Genomic DNA, 22,037 nt, shown 5'->3' on the forward strand with positions numbered 1-22,037 from the left:
CACAACATTTGTTAGTTGCAAAATCATAATGTTTATTCTCGGGAGCAAAACGAAGCTCGCGCATTACTTTGCCTAGCTGCCTTGGCTCCTTACACTAGCTTGGCCTCTAAGAGATATTTTGTCCAATATCTTGCCACCATGAGAACCATTCTCAATAGAAAGTGTCAGAATTTCAAAGAAACATGAGGCAATTGCGTACATTGTCCTTAATGGTATTCATGATGAACCACTATTGCTCAAGTAAACTCTTTTCATAATTCATAATGTGCAATTCAGATTCACAGTTCGACAATATGGTTTAGTAAAAGAACATTACAACATTCTCTTAAAATGGTCAAGTAACATGCATGCAACGGGTTAAATTTGAGAGAATAGTCACATACCCAATTCTAAAGCAAAATCTTAAATGTAACCGGCAATTTATCATTCTCTTTATGCCTTGCATCATGTCGCATCACCGTAGAATCCCCTACTTTCTAAGCAAGTTCTCTTATACATGGGGCTCATTGGGATGTGTTAAAATTTGGCTAGCTGTTTTGGGTGTGTGTAACAATAAAGGAAGTTGAGGGTTTGAGGCTTTGAGCCTTTGAGGTTGCTTCAGGTAAAAGAGTAGGCCGTCATGCGAGCTCATTGAGGGAAGCAATTGAGCAATACAAAACCGTTGTTCGTTAAACAGATTGAAGAGGAAGAAAAATAGTAAAGTAATACCTAAACAGTAATATTAGGACATATTGATCGGGATTTGCTAGATTTGGTTTACTAATTTAGGTCTTCATGTTTAAGATAAAACAAAGTAGGTGTCTTAAGGGGGGACAGACCGCCCTCGAAATGGGCAGGGGAAGAGGAGCAAACTAGGGGTGGGAACTGGGAAGGGAAGAGTGAGATCGCTCTTCACTTTCCCCCGGTAAATATATTATCATTTGTTTGACCAAACGAAAGCTCCACCGTCCAGTTGTTCTTCAAATTAATGACCAATGTGGGTTTATATCATATGATTCACAACATGATTAACATGCAAAACGTCACAAGCACTTAGTCTAATGATAACTGGAGACTTATGGTTCGGTTCACATGAATACCGAATTAAACATATAATTATAGATAATTGTTTTTTGGATTCACTTGAATTCCAAACCGACTTCTTCTCAAATCTGTCTTAATTTGTTATCATTTATTGATATATTTGATTCAGAGTGAAGAACCATAATTTAGAGTCTCGATTTTAGAGTCTTAGTTTTAGAATGGTTAACGCTAGAATTTTAAGTTTTAAGCCACATAATATGCAAAGCACTCTCTCACTTTCCACATTTAGATGGTGGGAGTTTCGACTGAACTATGCTGCCTACCGATTGACGTCCAACATATCCTCCTTCTCATCATCATGTCCTTCTCATCATCGTGTTCTTCCTTCTCATTATCATGTTATTCCTTCATATGATTCTATTTTTCTCAAATCCCAACTAGTTTGTTGGATCACCGCCAATGATGAAATATAGCGTTTTGGGTAGGATAGTGGCTGGGCTCAATATAGACGACGATGACACTAGAGGATGGGGTTTGTAGATCCATGCAAATCTAGAGGGTTGTGAGGTTTATGTTTTTTAGGTTTAAGTATGTTTTATACTTAAGAAATTGCATATAACCAAGTTTGAGTTTGCTGTGTATTATGTAGTTTCTCTATAAGAGTTTCAGTTTGCAATTAGAATGGAACTGCAATTTCATGTCGTTATGCAGTTGATTTATATTGGCATCTTGAGTAGGTGTGGTTTTGGTGACTGGATCTCAAATTTTTCTATTCGTTGATTTGCATGTAATTTTTTCTAGATCATTTTAATTTTGTGATCGGATTTGTTACAAATGTAATATTGAAATTGATCAATAGAAAAGGCTTTTACTCATATTCAGTGTCGTATTTGCTCTCGGTATTCAATGTTATATACTTACATATTGTATGATTTAATCACACGTAACTAAATTCAACCTACAAATTGTATAAGAGGAAACTTTTCTTTAGTGGAATTTTGGTTGACATTACAACTTAGAGTACGTTGTAATATGGTTAATAGTGGAAACAAGCAAATCACAAATACAATTAACCACTAACCTTGTAAAGCCATTGCAGCAGAAAAACTAGAGCTATTCTACACTCAACACTACTGTATGCAATTAACAAACAGTGGGGCTGGTTCTCTCTGTTTTGCGTAATCAATGTGAATGCAGGGACCTCTATTATATATCCTTAGTGGTGGTATTTGATTAGGTTATTTCCCATCATGTAATCCTTATCAAATTGTATAAACAAATATCCTTATCACCACAAACCAAAGTTATCATATCAGAATAGTTAAACCTATTCATACCAGGATTATTGCCAGCTTCATATCCGATCAAATACATTCCATGATAACTTTACAAGTCTAGTCTATCCCAATCTCTTATGAGTTCAATCCGTTAAGCACGTGATAAACTTAGTGTGCAGTTCTAATTAGATTACATACATCAATCTCTGAACTCTTCCTTTCAAAGCAATCACATATCTGTCCTATCACTGCATCCGATTCCAAAAGTTAACACAATTCACCTTTCTAAGTTTTTAATATAAACCCTACAGCCTATTACCTTTTGCCAGAAGGGTTTATGTGTTCTTTGAGGTGGGCCATAATTTGTATAAGTGTTGCTTAAGCACTAATAAAAACATGTTTGTCGGCTGTTTACTGTAGCGAGTACACGCCATTGACCATACTTAACAAAAAAAAAAAAAAAAAACCTTATCAATTAGCAATTGGGGGACTAAATTAATGGGCAAGAACATGTAGCATAATCCTTGTTTAACTAATTAATCAAATATTTACGTGGAATTACTACAAAAACCTTGGCATATGCCTGAAGGCAAGAGAGACGGCCTCGTCCATCCTACATTACAACATTATTTTTCAATTTTTCAGTCAATGAGTGGTTTGACAGAGAATTTTACACCCAAAAGCACCAGATCCAAGGCCACGTACGGCTCCGAGATGAAGATTACATCATATTAATTATTTTAGGCACATTATATATGGTTTGAGTTTAGTTTTCTTAGTTAACTGGAGACTAAAAATTTATAATCACTCGTCATTGAAATTGATATCAAAATCACATTTATTTATGCTTAAAATTTGATATCAAATCCAAAGGTTAGTGTTCATGCATTTCTTCATCGTCAGGTAACTAAGAGAATATTTTTAAATAATAATTTATATAATATGTTGCATTTTTATTTATTTATTTATTTTTGCTAGAACATGAGCAGTTACAAAACCAATCGATGAAAATGGGCAACATGAGATAAGGGCGGTCCATCACATATATTAACGGGAGGGACGGTGATGGTCCATTTGATTTTCGTGAGGGTTGACATCTAACGTTGTGGAATCTATAACACTTATCATCAATGGAAATAAAATTAATATTTTTGCACCATCATAATTAAAGATAGAATTATAAAAGGTGGTAGATGGAATTATAAATTGTGATACAATCATTCATTAGGATTTAGGGCTTATATAATTTGTGGATGATCACGCCAAAATGGCTGGTTTGGTCAACGTTGATTTTAATTTAGGGGTTTTCCATATGAGAGATTATCCTAGGGCACATGCACATTTGTTCAAAGCCCACATGAGAAAATGTATGTGTGTGTGTATATATATATATATCAAGAGAGAAAAAATCAAACACATGATCTTGAGTGTATGGATAACTGCTATTAATCTACATGAACTTTTTTTTTTTAAGTGAGAGTGGACGTGATGTGGGTATGGAGTAAATAACAATGGACTTGAGAGATTGGCACTTTATAAAGCCCTTTTTCCCACCATGTTGCGTGATTTACATTGAATGGGATAAAATGTAGTCTGCAAACAAAGAGCAACCAAAGCGTTTCCATGCAGCTTTCCTCGTCGAAAATACTCAAGAAATGGTATATAATTAAATTATCTTCATGTTTGAAGAGATACCCGCCAAGTTACTTTGAAAAAGAAAAGAACATTTATATATTTGACTGCAGCAGTTATTTTTCTTCATTAATTCATGCTTTTAACAGACAAGCTTTGTTTATTTTTCTTCATTAATTCATGCTTCTAACAGACAAGCTTTATTTTTCTTCATTAATATATGTGACATAATTTAGCAAAGCTCTATCTGCTGGCTTTAGTCATCATGGTCGTATAGGGGCTGATAATGTCTCAGACTCTCAGGGCAGTTTTCCATGCAGCTGTAATAACTTTCACTGCATTCACCCGAATACTCAGCATCTGGTGGTTTGCTTTGGTTCCCACTGTTGTACACTCAACCATGCATGACATCGCGTCGCGGAAGCAGGCAGTGGTACATGCCTCTTGGCCGTGGACGACTTGAATTGCAGGCCATGTTAGTAAGAGCAATTTCACAAGTACAGGAAGCACACTCGACCTGATTGACCTAGCCATTAATTATGTAAATTTTAGAAGTGGTATATATGTGTGCACCTTGCTGTGAGTAGGTTCTTTTCAATATAACGTGATTGTGATGCTTTGTCACTGGGGGATGTTTATATAACGAAAATGGTTTCACCCAATGGAGAAAGAAAAGGTCACGCAGATAATTTTGATTAATCGTTAGCCAAAAGCTTCGGAATAGGCAAAGATAATGATCGAGTATATTGTAAGTAATCTTCCCGTGAATTGATCATATATTAATACAAGAAAGTATGATATGTGATTTTTAATAATAAAAGAAGCTCCTACATATTGAAGTAGAACTAAAGTACAAGTTTTTATTTGGCTTTTTACTTCTTGTATGGCCAGGATTGAAATATATTTTCTTTTTAGATTTACTTATTTAAACTAAAATAATGAAGGGTTACTCCTTCAGGTTGGCCATGGGGATTTCAGAAAAATAACGTTGGAGTCTCTATTTTGGGCACAAAAATGCCCCTAATACATGACAACATTAATGCCTCAAATCCAGCAATATATTATATTCTTACCATATTTTTTATATCACATTTGTACTACTTTTCTAATAGAGATGAGATTCACATATGTTGGTGAGCTCTATTTTTACTAGAGAGGTGGTACAAATGTAATAAGTGTACCATTACTCTTCGCATTTTTCATACAACATTTGTATATATCATCTTTGTAATAGTCTCTAATAGAGATGAGACCCACATGTTGTTGGTAGACCCTATTTCTATTAAAAAAGTGGTATAAATGTGATATAAAAATGTGGTAAGTAATGCATGAATAATTGCTATATTAGTCTGAATGAAGTTGAGTTAAAGATGTAAGTGAGAGTGGAGGTAATGTGGCTACGGGGTTGAAAGCCATTTCATTAGGATGAATTGCTCACCAATAATTTTTGGCTTTCCACTTGCATGACTATGGGATTGAAACCTATATAGACGACTTGCTTTGAGATTGGTTAATTCAACTAAAATAACGCTGGCTTGGCTCTTTGAGCTTGGCCATGAGATTACACTTTATGCTAAAATATTATTAAAAAAATAACGTTGGACTTGACGGATTGGCACTTTAATTATAAAGCCCTTTTGGCTACTATGTGGCGTGATTTACATTGCATGGCATAAAATGCAGAGTCTGTAATCAAAGAGCGACCAAAGCTTTAGCAAGCAGCTTTCCTCGTCGAAAACATACGAGATGGTATATACTTAAATTATCTTCATGTTTGAAGAGATATCCCCGCCAAGTTTGAAAAAGAACAACTATATATTTGACTGCGGTTAGCAGTAAGTTTTCTTCGTTCATCAAAAGCTGTTAACATACAAGCTTCGTTTTATTTGACGTGTATATGTGTGTGTGTGTGTGTGTCTCTCTCTCTCTCTCTCTCTATATATATATATAATATAATTTAGCAAAGCTCTGTCTGCTGGCTGCAGTAATCATGGCCGTATAGGGGCTGATAATTTCTCAGGGTCGGGCATGCAGATTTCCATACAGCTGTCGTAATCTTCGGTGCATTCATCCGGACATGAAGGATCTGGTAGTTGGCTCCCATTGTTGGTACACTCAACCACGCATGACATCACTCCGTTGTAGCAGGCAGCGGAACATGAATCTTGGCCGTGGACGACTTGTGTTGCAGGCCATGTTAGCAAGAGCAGTGTTACAAGTACAGGAAGCACACTGGACCTCATTGCCAAAACTATTACTTATAGCCGTAAACTTTAAAAGGGGTGTATGTGTACCTTGTTGTGACTTGTGAGTATAGGTTCTTTTCAATATAATGTGATTGTGGCGCATTTGTTACCGGGAGATTATATATAAAGAAAATGGTTTCACAAAAGGAGAAAGAAAAGGTCATGCAGATAATACTGATTGATGGTGAGCCAAAAGCTTCGGGACCAAGGGTCAGTTATTTTTAATATAATATATATGACAGGCAAAGATAATGATCGAGTTCTGTAAGTTCCCTTTCTGTGAGTTGGTCCTGTAATGTAACATGGTATTAAATTAAAGGAAATTTTTTTCCTGATGCAAATGTGTTCCAAATAACAATAGTCATAAACAAATAAATACACAGAATATGTTGCAATTAAGTTGTTTATTTGATCAAAGCTTAATTATATAAAGTAAAAATCCTTTTCTTTTATTGGTGTAGACATAATTGAGACCACTAGGCTCCACACTCGCATATATATATATATGTGTGTGTGTGTGTGAAGTTGATCAAATCCAGGCTAGCTTATGGTAATTTAGGTGGCTGTGGCTGCATCGATCGTGGTGGAGGTGGTGGTAGAAGAGGTGATCGATGGCATTGCTCGTCGCACCTAGTGTTCGTACCGTTGCAGTCATTAACATCCGCCCCGCTGCCACCGTGTCCAAAACAAGCAGTGACGCATGAGTACCAGCGTTCAAAGCAGAGCACGGCATCAGGCCTGCGGCATCTTGACCTTGATCGCCCTGGACTACTCGTGCTGCAGGCCATGCTACCAGAAGCATTGCCACAAGACCCAGTACTACAGTGCTTGACCTCATTGGTAGGTTGCAGACTCAACTGTGTAAATTAATTAAAAAGTTGCTTATTAATTTCTAATTTTCTATGTAATGTGATGCATTTTGGTGTGTTTATATAAGAAAAAACCCGGGCAGATGAATTTTAACGTTAGAACTTAAGCATTTTGTGTGGGGATGGTTGCATGACATTCCGGACGTCGAATGAATGAGGTCGGTTATTTTACTTACACAGGAGCCAAAAACAATGTAACCCTAGCTACCTCATGTCAATGGAGATTACTAAGAGCATCGCGATGAGGGCTAAATACAACCTGAGCTATGTTAATTTTAGCATACATTCACCCATGCAGTGGATCTGCCATTGCTACTACTTCTATAAAGACCTAATTTTTCCGTTATCTCGCAAAAAAAAGGTGAGATTATATAGGGCACAAAAATATTTTTGCACTTTTTTCTAGGGTTTAGGGTTTATGCATTTTTTTTAGTACAACGATATAATTTACATTAAATGAATGATGGAGTTTGGCTAAATCACATAACGGACAACTTAATTTGATATCGAATTCGTCATCCACGAAAGCACAAAAATATTTTTGCGCTTTTTTTTTTCTTCAAGATTTTTAGAATTTTGTTCTTTTCTACATTTGAAAAGACTTGGAAACCTTGTCAAGAACAACTTAGCCCATCTAGGGGTTTTGTCGAGCCATCTCTTATCTAGTGTTTTACTTGACGTCATATTACTCGAAATGTATTAAAATAAATTTGAGAAGGTCTTGATTAATGAAAATACATATTTCTATATTAGAATAGCGTCTTGTCAAAACTCAAAAATTCATTTTATTAATATATAGTTCGTTACAGAATATATATATATATATATGTATGTATGTATATATCGCATAGTTAAATACTATAAAGTTTTGCCCGCACGTTGCTGCGGGATTAGAAATTGTGTGAAAAATTATGTTGTACAGGTATAAACACATCAACTTATATCACATGTAATTAAATCAAGCAATCTCTAAACATGAGAAATGGATCTTAGAAAGTATAAATCCTACCTCATAATATTAAGGGAAGTGTTATTGGCACTCCAAAAATCTCATTCTACACTCCTCACAAGTGTATTTTTCTTTTCTAATATAGAAAGTTTGGAGTGTAGAATGAGATTTTTGGAATGCTAATAACAATTCTCATGTTATACAATTAACAAATTCTCAGTGCATGATCACAAAAAGGTATAGAAAAGTAATTCAATTTTTAAATTTCAAAAATGGGAAAGATAAAAAAAAGGTCTAAATTCTCAGTTCTCAATATAACGAAAATTATGATATCATTTTAACATGAACTCGGGTTTTATCTCGGTCACCAGCATTAATAAAGCTAGTGACTTCAACCTGTGCAAGCAAACAACTAAATTAGACGCAAGCCAACTTCAATATAACCGAATCAAAAAAGCAACCACGATCAAACCAACCACTCTTCTTCCCATATGTAGAAGCTATTCTTTGTTTGCCTTTGTGAGCAGTGCACTTTTCACTCTCTACACTCAAAATGCTCAGCAACATTAAAAAACTTAATACGTTATATGTATACATTACTATATATGTATTTGGACATAAAGTATAAAAATTTACTAATAGATTAACAAAAGAAGTAATTATGAATTGGATTTAAATGATATTATAGTTGTTAAAAAAATACCTGACCAATTTTTACACACAACATCATAAATTGTTAAAAAAAAATAACAGCACTGAAATATCTAATTACTCAAATCTATAATTCTATTAAAACACATCACTAAAAACCCCAAGGAGAGGTGCATATTCCTAACCTTGCACGGTTAAAATTGCATTTTGTTTGAGGGGAGAAAAATGATAAGAAATGATAAGTCAATAGTTAAATAGGTTTACTCTGGTGTTAAATGTTTTTTAATACATACATAATACTCTCTATTTAAATCAACATTGATTCTTGCATACCTTCGGTTATATAATGTTTGGAGTTGAATGTATATATACCCAGATGGGAATAATTCTTTATCCGAAACTTAGAACAAACCAACTCATCCGAGTACGCAATGGAACTTAGCTGCAACTCCAATATAATCAATGTAAATTATTATATTGAAACAATGTGATCAAACTTAAACAAAACTCCAAATCCACCAAAAGTTTAAATTTCTTACCTTGAGTACAGAGGGCTTCAGAAAACGACAGCATTCTAGCCTGGAAATAAAATCCCCAAAATCAGAAAAATGAAATTTGCATAGAATTCACAGTTCTAAAATGATAGATAACAATAATCTCACACTATAACATTATACAAAAATTTAACCACAAAAATAGAAAATGGACAAATTCGTAAAGGAAAGCAGCAGCAGAGCAACTAATGGATTCTCTCAAAGATAATATTGTCAAATTTGTAAGATTAAGCAAGCAAGAGATAGTACTGGCTTGCAGAGCGTAAGTTGTTAATTGACACATTATTCTGTCCTAAGTTAAGCAACTGAAGGTTTGTTAAGGCACATAACATAATCAAACCAAGCTTAAATATTTTTAAATACAACAGAAGAATTTTTTTTTTTCAAAACCAAGATAAAAATCTTAAAAAAAAACACAAAATGCAAGGTATTCTCTGAGGAAGGAAAGAGTTGCGAACTGCAGAAGACAACAGTTGAGAACGACAAACCACAAATTCGCCATAAACCGAAGCAGAGTTGTGAGAACAGACGAAAATTAATCAATCAATTTCAGAAAAATAGAGGAAAAATTAACAAACCTAAACAAATAGGATCTGGATAAATCTTAGAACATACCTGAGTTCAATTCAACTTGTATGGCAACAGTCCCAACTGTGGGATCGCCGATGATAACAGAGACCAACACCCTGAAGAACCGGATTCAATGAGAAGGAATAGGAGGAAGAAGACACAACCTAAGTTTAAACATCATAGAAAAGAAACTGATGTCAGTACCATAGAGTTTGATTTGGGGATGTCTTTTCTTGTTAGACTAAACATATAAACCAAGATCGTGTAACATGAATCACAGCCATCCAAACACAAACTGTAGTTCATAACTATTGTACAGAGTAGAACTCTTACCTGTAGATCCAGCTTTACACAAAAGCACAACCATCCCAAAAACCACAAATAAGGAACGTAGGATTTTAGAACCCTGTAAGAAAGGGAGAGTAGAGGAAAGTTTAATGATATAAACAAATAATAGAACAGATCCCATAAGTTCCCTAAAATGAATGCTACAATATGCACAAAATGTAACTATTAGTAATAGTAACCAATGTAATCAAACATAAATAAAATGGTATCGTACAGTTTTGTTCTTTTTCATAGAGCTTTGAGGTTGAGTCTTATGAAATGGCGAGTTTGATACAAATTATATTTCCGGCAAATATTCCTCTAATCAGATGCTCTACCCACTTGACTTCATCTTCAATAGCATCATTAAGATCCAATACATTCTCAAACAGGGATATTCCCTTGGCATTCTCTTCATCCTGAAGAGTTTAATCATGATCACAATTCCAAACTCCAAGTCAATCAATTATCTACATCAATGGACTAATAAAGCATCCAATAACAATAAAAAGTACCCACCTTGACTTTCTTGAATATATATTGGAATCCCAACTCCCTAAGAACTTGATCCCGAAGTCTGCAAAGAAGCTGGATTTCCCAAACAAAGCATGAAAAAAAAAGAAAAGAAACGTGAATGCTAGGAAAACGATGCCGCAATAAATCATGACTACAACATAATAGAAAGTGAGAAATCAACTCAAATCAAAATTTCGAGCTTACAATGCAATCCGGCGGGCTGCCGTGACTCTCAGGATCCTTTTTTAAGTCCTCCAGTATCTCAGTGTACCCTTCAGGCAAAAACACAAAAAATTGTAGGCATTTTCGAAAACCCAATTCACTCATCGCAAAACAATCAGTAAAGTGTGTATCTTTGAGCAAATTTCTCAGCTCTGGCCGGAGCGTCGGGAATCGAAGCGTCAGACTCAGCTCGTTTCCTGCCGAAACCAATCAAACCCATTAACGAAAAACCTAAGAAATTAAGGTTTATGATGGAGGTTGGGGAAATGATGAAGATTATCACTTGAAGGAGGGGGTGGAGTTGTAGAAGAGGTCGATCCAGGAGAGCTTAGTGGGAGTGGGCTTGCGAGGATTGTTGGAGGGGAATTTGTAGGGGATGGTGCAGGCTCTGTAGTTGAATTCGATCGGCATCGTCAGCAGTGGAAATAAAGAGTGAATTAGACGATTTATCAGAGAGCTTACCTCTGCAGTTATTGCCGACTTGAACAAATCAAGCTTCTGTAGCAGTCTACAGATCACAAAGCTGAGAGATGAGGTCTGGGTGAACTGGTGGCAGCGGTGATTGAAACTTGACAGGGATGTGGTTTAAGTTTTTCTGTGGTGAAGCGGTGAACGATAGAAGAGATGAAGAGGGATGAAGGTTTGCCAGATGGGGTGAGGACGGAGGGGCGAAGAATGAAGAAAGCGGTCGAGGATCCCACGCGTCACAAAACTGTTACCCATTTGACAGCAAAGCAATAGGGGCAAAATTGAAATAACAAAAAAGAAGCAGGGATGAAAATGGAAAAACACTGTTAATGAACAGTGTTTTTGTGTTGGGTTTTAATATATGTATAATTTCCAGAGAAACGAAAATAAACAGCGAGACTTTGCTTTGGACCACCGGGACAAATTTGGACAAAAGAAAAAGTCCATTAGAACAAATTTGACAAAGAGGCCCAAAACGAAATACAGAACTCAACCCTGAATGGTTGAGATCAAACTTCCTGACGATCCAACGGTCAGAACCTTTCAGCCATTCATTTATATTCGATCTTAATTATAAACCCTAAATCTCCTCTTACCAGCCATCGTCGCAAGCTCTCTCGCTCCCTAGAGTTTCTCTTTCGCGGCCGCTTCTCTTCTCTACAATCTTCGTTTCCAATCAAGATGGTAATCCCAACATGCCTTATATTATTCTGATCTGTAATACTCTATCGTTTTCTTCTCTTTCGTTAGCATATCATTCAGCTATATATATATATATATATGTCTGTTTATATATTGTTGAAACATGATGGCAGTGGGAATCTGTTAGGATATCGAATCGAAACGGCATTTATTTTCTTTTGGGTTGGGCCAAAAATTAGGGTCAGAGTTTGAACAGAGTCCATAAATTCTGTTTGTATATTCGGAAAATGGTTGGATATGAATCATATGATAATGTTTTGATAAAATGATGTGGTGAAATTTAGAGGTGATAGAAATAAGTTAGGGTTTCGGACACGGATTGTGCAGTAATGGCTGTTTGGTTGCTCGTTGTAACAGGTGCTTCAGAACGATATTGATTTGCTTCACCCACCAGCTGAGCTCGAGAAGAGGAAGCACAAGCTCAAGAGGCTCGTGCAGACCCCCAACTCTTTCTTCATGGTATGAATATTAATCGATTGTTGCGTATGCTTCTGTGTTTTTTGTATTTGTGTTGTTTGGTTATGAAATGTTCAAGCGGGATGTTGTTTAGTTATGAAGTGATTAAGTGGGATAATAGTATACTAATTTTGATTGTTTTAAACTTGAATAGGATGTCAAGTGCCAGGGGTGCTTCAACATGTAAGTGTTATCTGTTTGTGCAGTTTTTTGTTAGTATTTTTAAAATCGTGCGCTAAATTGCGAAGAAAGAGAATTTTGTTGTTGTTTAGAAGTGAATTTAATGGAATTTGTTTGTGCAGAACCACCGTGTTCAGTCACTCGCAAACAGTTGTGGTGTGCGGGAACTGCCAGACTGTGCTGTGCCAGCCTACCGGTGGTCGTGCCAGGCTCACTGAGGGTTGCTCTTTCAGGAGGAAGGGGGACTGATGCTCCTGCTAAGACCACTTTTGACGCATGTTAGTTTATGTGAAACGGAGCCTTTTGAAGGTTCATTTCGTGGAAGAAAAGAAATGGGTGCTGTTGTTATTGTCAAGTTATCTAGGTTTGGGTTCCGATATTTAATTTTGTTAGGATCGTTCTGGACTTAGTATGGCAGTGCCGCGTTTTGAATTTGTTTTAATTGAGTTTGCTATTCGACATTATGAGATATCAATTACATCTTGAGATTATATATTGTTCTTGAAGTGTTTTCCTGCTCTTTGTATTTGATATCTATAAATTGCTTGTTTGCTGTTGCGGTTCATATATCTCTTTCTTGGGTGAATATCGTGTGACTTCTATAAGGTGTTCTTTTACCTTGTTTATACCTTGGAGGATTTGAAGATCATCTCCTATCATACAAGTAGTTATATTATGCTTTCTAGGACACTGTTTTAGGTTGATTGATGGTGTTCAGTGTGCATATCTTTCAGCGAAACGCAGTTTTAGGGGTGTATAGTGGGTATCATTATTGGTTAATTACTCTGTTTTTGGGCTATATTTATGTAGCTGTTAAGTCTCATGTTGCCCATTGATTTGCGGGATAATTTGACTTCTGTTAGTAGTTTCTTTTGGTTCAAAGAAGGCCTATGACTCAGAGGCACGAGTTTAGACTCTTACCGATGAGTGGGTGAGTTAAAACGCTTATTGTTCTCAGACTAGAGTTTGAAGTCTCCACAGCTTCAGGTTGCATGGAGTATACAATTGCTGTCTAATATTTCTTGAGCGGTTCAATAGCTTCGGCCAGCATGGTGGTGAGGTGGTGGAAACTGATGAAATTGAGGTTCCATCATAAAACCAATTGGTAATATGAGGAGTAGCCTAAGATCAAATAAGCACATAACAAACCTTGTCCCTCACCGATGTGAGACAACTCTCAACAGAAACTTAGATGGAACGGGAGAGTGAGGCCACAGAAATGGGAGTTGCTGGCTTTATATTTTGTATGTGATTGCGGTTGGTTATTGGGTCATATGTGCTCAGTTGCAGGAGCATGATCTAGTTTTATCCTTTTAAGCTTATTAACAATTAGGCTCGTAGAATCGTGGTTTTTGGGTCGTTGCATATGAGAGCCTTTTTCAATTCAAAGCAAAAGGCCGGGTTTGCTTTACATAAACCATTTATTGTGCTTCTGTTTCCAATTGATGCGTCTTTTCGTTGTGGGGCTCATATCAATTAACGATTATATGTCGGTCAATTTTATGTCTCATAACACGTTATTTAGTAAAACACGGTTACACCGAAAAGATTTTTGGATGTGTGGATGAACGATTGATGACGCCACGTTTCTCTATCATCAATGATCTTATCTCTAACATTAGGTTTTTTATTATTTTTTTTATCTTATATTTTATCAGGTATAGAATCAAAGACGGTATAGAATCAAAGACGGTATATGGCTTTTGGAGCTTTGGCTTTGTAATGTTGTGACACTTTTCTCCCAATAATTCATCCGACTAATTACAACCAATAATTCATCCGACTAATTACTTTAATTACTTCTAATGGCTCCACTTAGTTTCTATCTTACAATCATTACCCAATAAACAAATCTCAAAGCAAAAAATCTAGTCTTTCGGAGTATAGAATAATCTGTACTTCTCCAGTTGCGCCTCACATTTGATAGCAATTTCCTAATCAAACATGTCTTTGTACTTTGTAGTATGCAACAACAACAACAAAATCTTATTCCGCTAAGTGGGTACTTTGTAGTATCTTGTTGGCAAATATGTCGATGAATAATACTTGTACATAACCAGTGATTTCAAATATTAAGTTCAAGGCGTGCTCGGACAACTTTACATGATTCTTTTGGGAGTATTGGAGTACAAATAATTTCCAATTTTTCTTGTGTAAATCTGAATTAGGACCGGTGCACGACAGTGATGTATAATTTGGTCGGCCAATTATTGGTGGGTCTCTACCCAACACTAATATTAAATTTTAATTGAAAATTTGCATGTATCTGAATCTTCATATATCTTTGAGAGACTGAGTTTTCCCCAAACTTGTCTTTTAGTTTAACAATTTTATTTTTTGAAAACAGCAGTCGTCGATGCTGCCGACATTTCGTAGGAAAACATACACAAGTACGAAAATTAATATGTTCCAACTAGAATTCTAGGCCCTGCAAGTGCGAAATACTAGACTTCCATCTCTGTTTTAGGATCGAATTATACTTCCGTTAATCGGATTAAAATAGTATTCGTCTTTTCACAAAAGTTTAGGATCCCACTTAATTTTTAGTTGTGATGGGAATATGAATGGTACACCACATGTTTCTATGTAAATGGTGAAATTTTTTAATTTTTAAGTTATTAAGGGTATATTTAATATCTAACTTGAGAACAAAACTTAAAATTTTAATTTTTTTCTTAAAATACATGTTTTGATTTAAAAATTTTAAATTCAAAACTTTGTTTGGTTTGCAACTTCTCAAAACTAATTCAAAACAAGAAAAATCAAATGCTCAGGCCGGAGGAAGAAGGATAAAGGTGGTGGCTATGGTGGATGCAAGGGGGAAGAGATTGAAAAGGCAATAGAGAAGAGAGAGAGAGAGAGATGGAGAGAGGGGGAGTGAGTGGTAGAGAGACATAGAGGAGTGAATCCTGGAAAAAAAAAAAAAGTCGAACAACACACTTTTTGTGTTTTTAATAAATAAGCTTTGTTTTCAAATATTTTTAAGTTGTGGTTTTGAGAATTATATTCAAATCAAATATTAAACAAAGACTTAAATTTGTGACTCAAAACTTGTTTTTGAGTTAAAAACATTGGATCCAAATCAAATAACAAACAGGCTCTAACCTTTTAATACACGTATCCCACAATTTATACGAAAATACCATGAAAAATGTCTCCACGCCTATGAGTTTGACGTTTACCTATTTAAGTGATGAGCGTTGATTTGGTCTTCCCGCGGAAACATTTATATGTATGGGGCTCTCTCTCATTCTCTCTCATTCTCTCCCTCTTGCAGAAAATATTGTGTAAGCAGCAGTTTCTGTGAAGGCGCAGCATACAGAGCAACCTAATTTCACCTGTTCAAACAACATTCAATTTGTTACTAGATTCAGTGTCACCGTTGCCCTTATTGACTCTCCATTTTTTCTTCCTCTCTCTCTTTCTCTCCTCTTATCGAGTTAATTTTAAAGAGCTATGAGGTCATTCTGCTATCTCATTTTTCATCCGGAACACTAGTTTTTCGGTGTTCTTGGTGTGCTCCGCGTATGTAGATTATACACACCCAGAAGTTCCAGCAAACCGTGATGAACAAATCCCCCAAATTTGGACATTGTTAGGGTTGTTTTTCTTGGTCGGCAGGTTACTATCATGTCTTGTTTAACGGCAAGAACAGGGCGGCAGAGACAGCGCTACGACGGTCATTTGAGGCTTGTTTCAGGGTAAACACTTCTAACTCCTCTTTGTCTTTGGTCATAGATTGTTTCCTTCCTTCTCTTTTGATAGAAGGAAGCAAGTGTTTTACTGTTTATTGAGAGTATGAATCCCACGTCGGAGATTTAAAGCCTTGCCAACTCCATTGTTATGATAAATTATTGAAGCTGAAATATCATGTGTCAATTATGTCTCAAATGATTTTTTATCTTTTTGTGTGGAAAAAATGAAAATTGAACTGTAGATGGTATTCAGGTGATAAAAAGCTTATCTCTGGGTCCCAATGTTTTGTCACAACAAGTTGCCAAAGGCTCCACAATTGCTTGTGGCCAACTGGCCAAGGTTAAGTTGCTAAAGCTGGTCCTGAAACTTGACTTGTGATAGCTCATGGCATTATATTCCATTCAGTTATGTTCACACTTCACATGCTATATGCAGTTTTGGAAATTCCCCTTTTAGTCATTCCACGGTTGAACAAATTCCCCTTTTAGCTTATAATACCACACATATACAGCTATTTTCTAATCTAGTCTTTATACAAGTATATTATCTTTCGTAATCGTCAGATAAGACATAGAAGACTGAGACGCATCTCAATTGTCAATATGTTACCTAACGACTAAGAAACACATAAGGATTTAAGAACTTTATCATATGTGTATGTATGCTTATGTCTCTTAGCTATCTTTGCATCTCAATTGTTTGTTTGTATCTAGTAGTGAGTTGAGCTTTAGCAGGGTTTCACTTCATCTTGAGTTGACACTATAGTAAAACCCAAAATATTTCTAACTACTGCTTTGTACGGTTCTCTTGTTTTGTTATCTGTGATTGACAATGTTATGCTTGCAATATGGCATAACTCGCAGTGGTAACTGTTTATCTCCTCTTAAGAGGAGGATTATCTGTTATCTCTCCTCGAGACTATCATAATTACATATTAAGAACAATAATTGTGCTTATGAATACGATCGTCAACTATTTGTTTAGTCTTCATGAATAAAGCAGGAGAATGCTATAAAAACTAGGAGTGTTTAGCTTGCAGCATAACTGATCTAGTAGAAATGATAACAGGAGTAATCTAAAGAGTCGTCATGAATAATGCAGGAAAATGTTGTAAAACTTTACGTAGATACCTTCCTCTTGTTGATTAGCCTGGAATAAGTACTTCAGTAGGCAGAGTCTGCGAGTGATTGGACTCGTAATTTCAGAATCAAACTATTTTGTTTGTGAAAATGTAATTAAATCATGGAAGCTTCATATAGTATGGTTCAGTAGGTGCATCACGTCATCATAATTAACTAGTTCATTCATTGTGTTGGTCCTATTGCTTATTTTCACTGGATATCCTATCTGTAAGTTGTTGATGTTGTTCTTCCTTCAGAACTACCCCTTCGCACTCTCTAAGTTTTTATGGGGGCTTTTCCTCATTCTGTATTTCTCACATATTAGTTGAATCTGCTTGAATGGATACCTCCCTCTTACCGATTAGCCTGAACTTAAGCTACTTGGCTAGAAGAGTGTGCGGGAGCAATTGGACTCTTAATATCAAGATCAAACCTTATTGTTTGTAATATAGGCAACTCATGGAAGGTTCATAATATGGCAGTTTTGGTTCATATGTATAACATGTCATCGTAATGTGTTGATTCTTTGCATTGGTCCTAATCCTTTCTGTAGGGTATTCTATCTATTATCTGTATGTCGATGATGTTCTTCCCTGAGCACCACGAGGGTTTATTGAGGACTTCTATAACATTTCCCTTCTATATTTCCTTTTCAACCAGCTACACTGTTAATTTGGAAGTTTTTGAGGGAGTTAGGGTTTTAACTTTCCATCTGGTGTAAAAAACAGGTGTATTCCTTATAAGTTTGAAAAGATTGCTGGCGGTTGCAGTGGCAATATAGAGCAAAAATTGCTTGTTCTCATGATTTCTTCACCAAATCGGGATGATCTTGTGTTTCCAAAGGTATTTATCTTCCTTCTTTATTTGTTCTAAAAGCTCTAATTTGGTCGAATATTAAGCATAAAAAAACCTTTCGATCAGGGAGGATGGGAGGATGACGAAACCATGAGGGAAGCTGCCTGTCGCGAGGCCTTGGAGGAAGCAGGAGTGAAAGGAGTTCTTGATGTAGGTTTCTCTTCCCTGCTTGGTAACAGGCACGGACACCCTGGCACTTGCAATAGAATTTGTACCTGGACATCTAAATTTACACATTCTCTCATATACCCTATTGTTGTAATGGATTCTCACTTCATGTGTCTATAGTATCAGAAGTCTGTTTTCGTGGTTTTACGCTATCTTCTTTGGTACATTTTTAATGTGATTACAATGTCTCATGCATAACACTAAGACTGATCATGATTCTCTACATAAAATATGATCAACTTAATATAATACAGACTCTGAGACTCAGGTAAATAAATAAATTTCATATTTGCTTCCAGGATAATCCACTGGGAGTTTGGGAGTTTAGAAGCAAGAGCAAACAGAACAGCTGCAGTCTGCAAGGAGGTTGTAAAGGTTTCATGTTTGCAATGGAGGTGACTGAGGAGCTCGATTCCTGGCCTGAGCAGGCTAACTATGGAAGGAAATGGGTGAGTTCTATACACTGATGCAATTTTTTTTGGTCCACCAGATAAAATACAAGGAACTAGTTGAAAGAAGCACTATAATTTGTAACCATTTTAGCTTACTCTTTGGCGTGATTATAAGCGAGGACTTCATATAATTTGTTGGTTGTAACCATTTTCAGCTCACCATAGAAGAAGCATTCAGATTCTGTCGTTATGACTGGATGCGAGAAGCGCTAGGAAAACTTTTGACAACCCTATCAAAAAGCAGGGAGAATAACACAAGAAATGAACTGGAAGAACTTCCTTTGAGGACAATCTCCGAAATTGGATTAGAACATCCAATGTCATCATCACCGGTGCGCTTTGCTAATCATTCCAGTATCCAACAGCTTGCAGCTTAAAAATTTAACCAGAAAAATGAACCGTACAGGATTGATCAATGATCACAGGTCATGTAAAAATTCCTTGTACTGAAATTGTTGTATTTTTTATAGTAATTATGTTTTTTTTTAAGCAAGTTTGTTCAGATCTCCTCATTTGTACAAACCTGTAATCAAATCAAGGGTTGAGAACCCTTAAATTATATACTTGTACAAATATTTATAATTTGTTTTAGAAATGCTGCTAAATGCTGGCACAATGCAGAAAACAAGCAAAACAGATAAAAGCCAAAAAAAATCTCAAACTCCGGGAATGATCTTCAAACACGACAAGAAAATTTCAAACCTCCACACGCTCCTCGAGAACTCAAATCCTAGCAAAAATGCTTGAGCAGAATACGATAACATTCACCCTTCGCAGAAAAATCTTTGTTTAATTGATCTTTTTGGTTAATTAGTTTTTAGTTTAATTCGAAAGCCGTAGGGGTTGATCAACTTTGTACTTCTCCCCTTCCGTATCTCAATATTCTTAGACGACTATGTGAACTCGTGCATTGAGGAAGATCTTTTGCTTCACAATTAGCCTAGAGCGCAACCTCAAACAAGAAGTTTTGTGTGATTATTACATTTTTATAATACTGTTGCTAATATATGTGTTATAATATATAAAAAAAAAGACATTATTAATTTTTAAGGACCTATACGCAAGTGTTTAAACATGAGCCAACTAGTAATACTATGTGACAGTATACCTCTTTCCAAACAAATAGAAGAATATATATGATTATGACAAAATTGGAAAAAATCACATGACCTTACTTGACCATCATATCTTCATGTTGTGTTACTAATCTACTCATTAAAATACAAATAAATGACAATGTTAATATACATGAGCTACTTATTAACAGATGACAATGTAAAGCTAGGACTTAAAAAATTTCACAAAACGAGTTTTTTTTTTTTTTAAACAAATAATATTATCTACACTAAGGGGAAGGGGATAAGCTTAGCCTCACAATGAGCTAGCAATAATGTAGTTCAAACTTGCATTTGGTAAAAATCAAATATAGGACATCTCATTTACAGGTGAAGAGGAACGAGTTAGAAAAATATATATATGAATATGACCCAATGGGAAAGGATCAAAGGACCTTGTTTGTGTGCCTAATTCAACTTTGTCCTAGTTGTCTAGATTGTTGAACTGACACCCTTATCAAACCCTTAAACCATTCCATGTTACACGGGGAGGGTTCCTTAAATCTTTGACTCTATACCTTTCTTTCCAACACATCTTTCCATTCACACGTCTGTTTTATTTGCACCTTGAAATTGGAGATTCATGGGATTCACAAAATCCACCTTGCCCTTTATTCAAGTTTCTTTGACTTTTGACACTTAATTTTCTTCCCCCATGAAGCCACTATTCACCTACTAATTAGTTCTTAACACCACCCACCATTCATGATAAATATATCAAAACTTCCTGTTGTTGTTTTTTTCTTTCTGTTTTCTTACACCAATAAACTAAATAATATTAAAGCTTTTTTTTAAATTATTCTAACACACTAGTGACACTCTAAACTTAGTTGGCTAATTTATTTTCACTTGACGTTGAAAGTTATATATACTCTATAGATTTACTATCTACACATGCATGATGTCTATAATGTCACATTTTATGTGTTGTTTTTAGAACAAAGTAAATGATTTTTTTTAATCAGATTGTGTGTTTGTGGGGTTCTTTTAGACGAAAATAACATTACAAAGACAAGTTCCTAGGGCAAGAAGAGCTAGCAAAATCTCATAACCAAGCCGGACGAGCCTTCACAAGCAGTAAACGATACACCACCGGATTAGAAGATGACTACCCATCGAAGTTAACGTAGCTACAACAAAATTAGTCTCACAAAAAAACATGGAGAACAAAATACACTGAAAACGACCATATTAATTGTGTGTGTTGTTTTTAGAATAAAACCTTTTTTTATACCGAATTTGTATTTGTAACATCCCACATCGTCCAGGGGAGTGGATCCTGTAAGCCTTATATGTAGACTCCCATCTCTACCTAGCACGAGGTCTTTTGGGAACTCACTGGCTTCGAGTTCTATCGGAACTCCAAAGTTAAGCGAGTTCGGGTGAGAGCATTCCCATGATGAGTGACCCACTGAGAAGTTCTTGTGTGAGTTCCTAGAAACAAAACTGTGAGGATGTGGTTGGGGCCCAAAGCGAACAATATCGTGTTATGGTGGAGTCGAGCCCGGAATGTGGTAGGGTCCCGGGCCTGGATGTGACAGTATTTGTTTAAATGCAACATGTAAATAAAATAGATATTCTTAACCATGTAAGTTATAAGTTGCATATTATCATGAATTCAACGGTATATTAAGCATAACTCTAGTGGATAGGATGTTGAGTTTCTACCATGTTTCTTGGGTTTGAAACTACCCCTCTATCTTTTAAATTATTGTAATAATTTGGACCATTTTCTCTCCTTTAATAATAATAAATTATAAAATGTATAGGGAAAGCACATGAGTTGGCCATGCCACTCAAATGCTTAAGAAAATGATGGACTATATTTTATTCATTTAACACTATTTAGCATATGATTGCAGATACCGACTAGCCAATAAAATTTGTCATAACAAGACCATCGATTTTAAGGTTGCAGAATCTCTCTTTCTATATGTTTTCTGAATTGTTTAATTAAAATGGAAGCTAGGAAGTAGGAACGATATGTG

The 22,037-nt window shown here is 35.8% G+C and overlaps 3 protein-coding genes and 1 long non-coding RNA gene across 11 annotated transcripts; 3 read left to right on the plus strand and 1 right to left on the minus strand.

The window, feature by feature from the left end:
* Positions 1-5,536: 5,536 nt before the first annotated feature.
* On the minus strand, positions 5,537-11,262 carry LOC126608908 (damage-control phosphatase At2g17340-like). Of its 7 annotated transcripts, none has more exons than XR_007618019.1 (8): positions 10,819-10,898; positions 10,618-10,686; positions 10,334-10,517; positions 10,105-10,177; positions 9,817-9,887; positions 9,187-9,658; positions 8,981-9,089; positions 8,037-8,538 (listed from the first exon to the last, which is right to left on the minus strand). XR_007618019.1 is itself a non-coding variant. In XM_050276926.1 (8 exons), the coding sequence occupies exons 1-6, from the start codon at positions 11,245-11,247 to the stop codon at positions 9,823-9,825; spliced, it is 468 nt and encodes a 155-aa protein (XP_050132883.1). In that variant the 5' UTR covers positions 11,248-11,262; the 3' UTR covers positions 8,037-8,538; positions 8,981-9,089; positions 9,187-9,822. The 7 variants fall into 7 exon arrangements, 1 of the variants encoding a protein (XP_050132883.1); XR_007618018.1 differs by having other exon boundaries at positions 9,187-9,226; positions 9,780-9,887; XM_050276926.1 differs by lacking the exon at positions 10,334-10,517 and adding exons at positions 10,969-11,033; positions 11,120-11,262 and having other exon boundaries at positions 9,187-9,887; positions 10,819-10,886.
* On the plus strand, positions 8,541-8,806 carry LOC126608915 (uncharacterized). The gene is made up of 2 exons (XR_007618027.1): positions 8,541-8,618; positions 8,650-8,806. It is a non-coding gene; the product is annotated as an uncharacterized LOC126608915 (long non-coding RNA).
* A 572-nt stretch (positions 11,263-11,834) lies between the features above and the next one.
* On the plus strand, positions 11,835-13,139 carry LOC126608907 (40S ribosomal protein S27-2). The gene is made up of 4 exons (XM_050276925.1): positions 11,835-11,988; positions 12,364-12,465; positions 12,617-12,645; positions 12,765-13,139. Exons 1-4 carry the CDS (start codon positions 11,986-11,988, stop codon positions 12,889-12,891), a joined length of 261 nt encoding a protein of 86 aa, XP_050132882.1. The 5' UTR covers positions 11,835-11,985; the 3' UTR covers positions 12,892-13,139.
* A 2,720-nt stretch (positions 13,140-15,859) lies between these two features.
* LOC126608902 (nudix hydrolase 13, mitochondrial-like) lies at positions 15,860-19,516 on the plus strand. 2 transcript variants are annotated; one of them, XM_050276919.1, is made up of 5 exons: positions 15,863-16,343; positions 18,188-18,302; positions 18,381-18,464; positions 18,782-18,931; positions 19,090-19,516. In XM_050276919.1, the coding sequence occupies exons 1-5, from the start codon at positions 16,273-16,275 to the stop codon at positions 19,309-19,311; spliced, it is 642 nt and encodes a 213-aa protein (XP_050132876.1). In that variant the 5' UTR covers positions 15,863-16,272; the 3' UTR covers positions 19,312-19,516. The 2 variants fall into 2 exon arrangements, with proteins under 2 accessions (XP_050132877.1, XP_050132876.1); XM_050276920.1 differs by lacking the exon at positions 18,381-18,464 and having other exon boundaries at positions 15,860-16,343.
* Positions 19,517-22,037: the final 2,521 nt, after the last annotated feature.

Source organism: Malus sylvestris, chromosome 16 (genome assembly GCF_916048215.2).
Source record: "Malus sylvestris chromosome 16, drMalSylv7.2, whole genome shotgun sequence".
NCBI classification, from domain to species: Eukaryota; Viridiplantae; Streptophyta; class Magnoliopsida; order Rosales; family Rosaceae; genus Malus; species Malus sylvestris.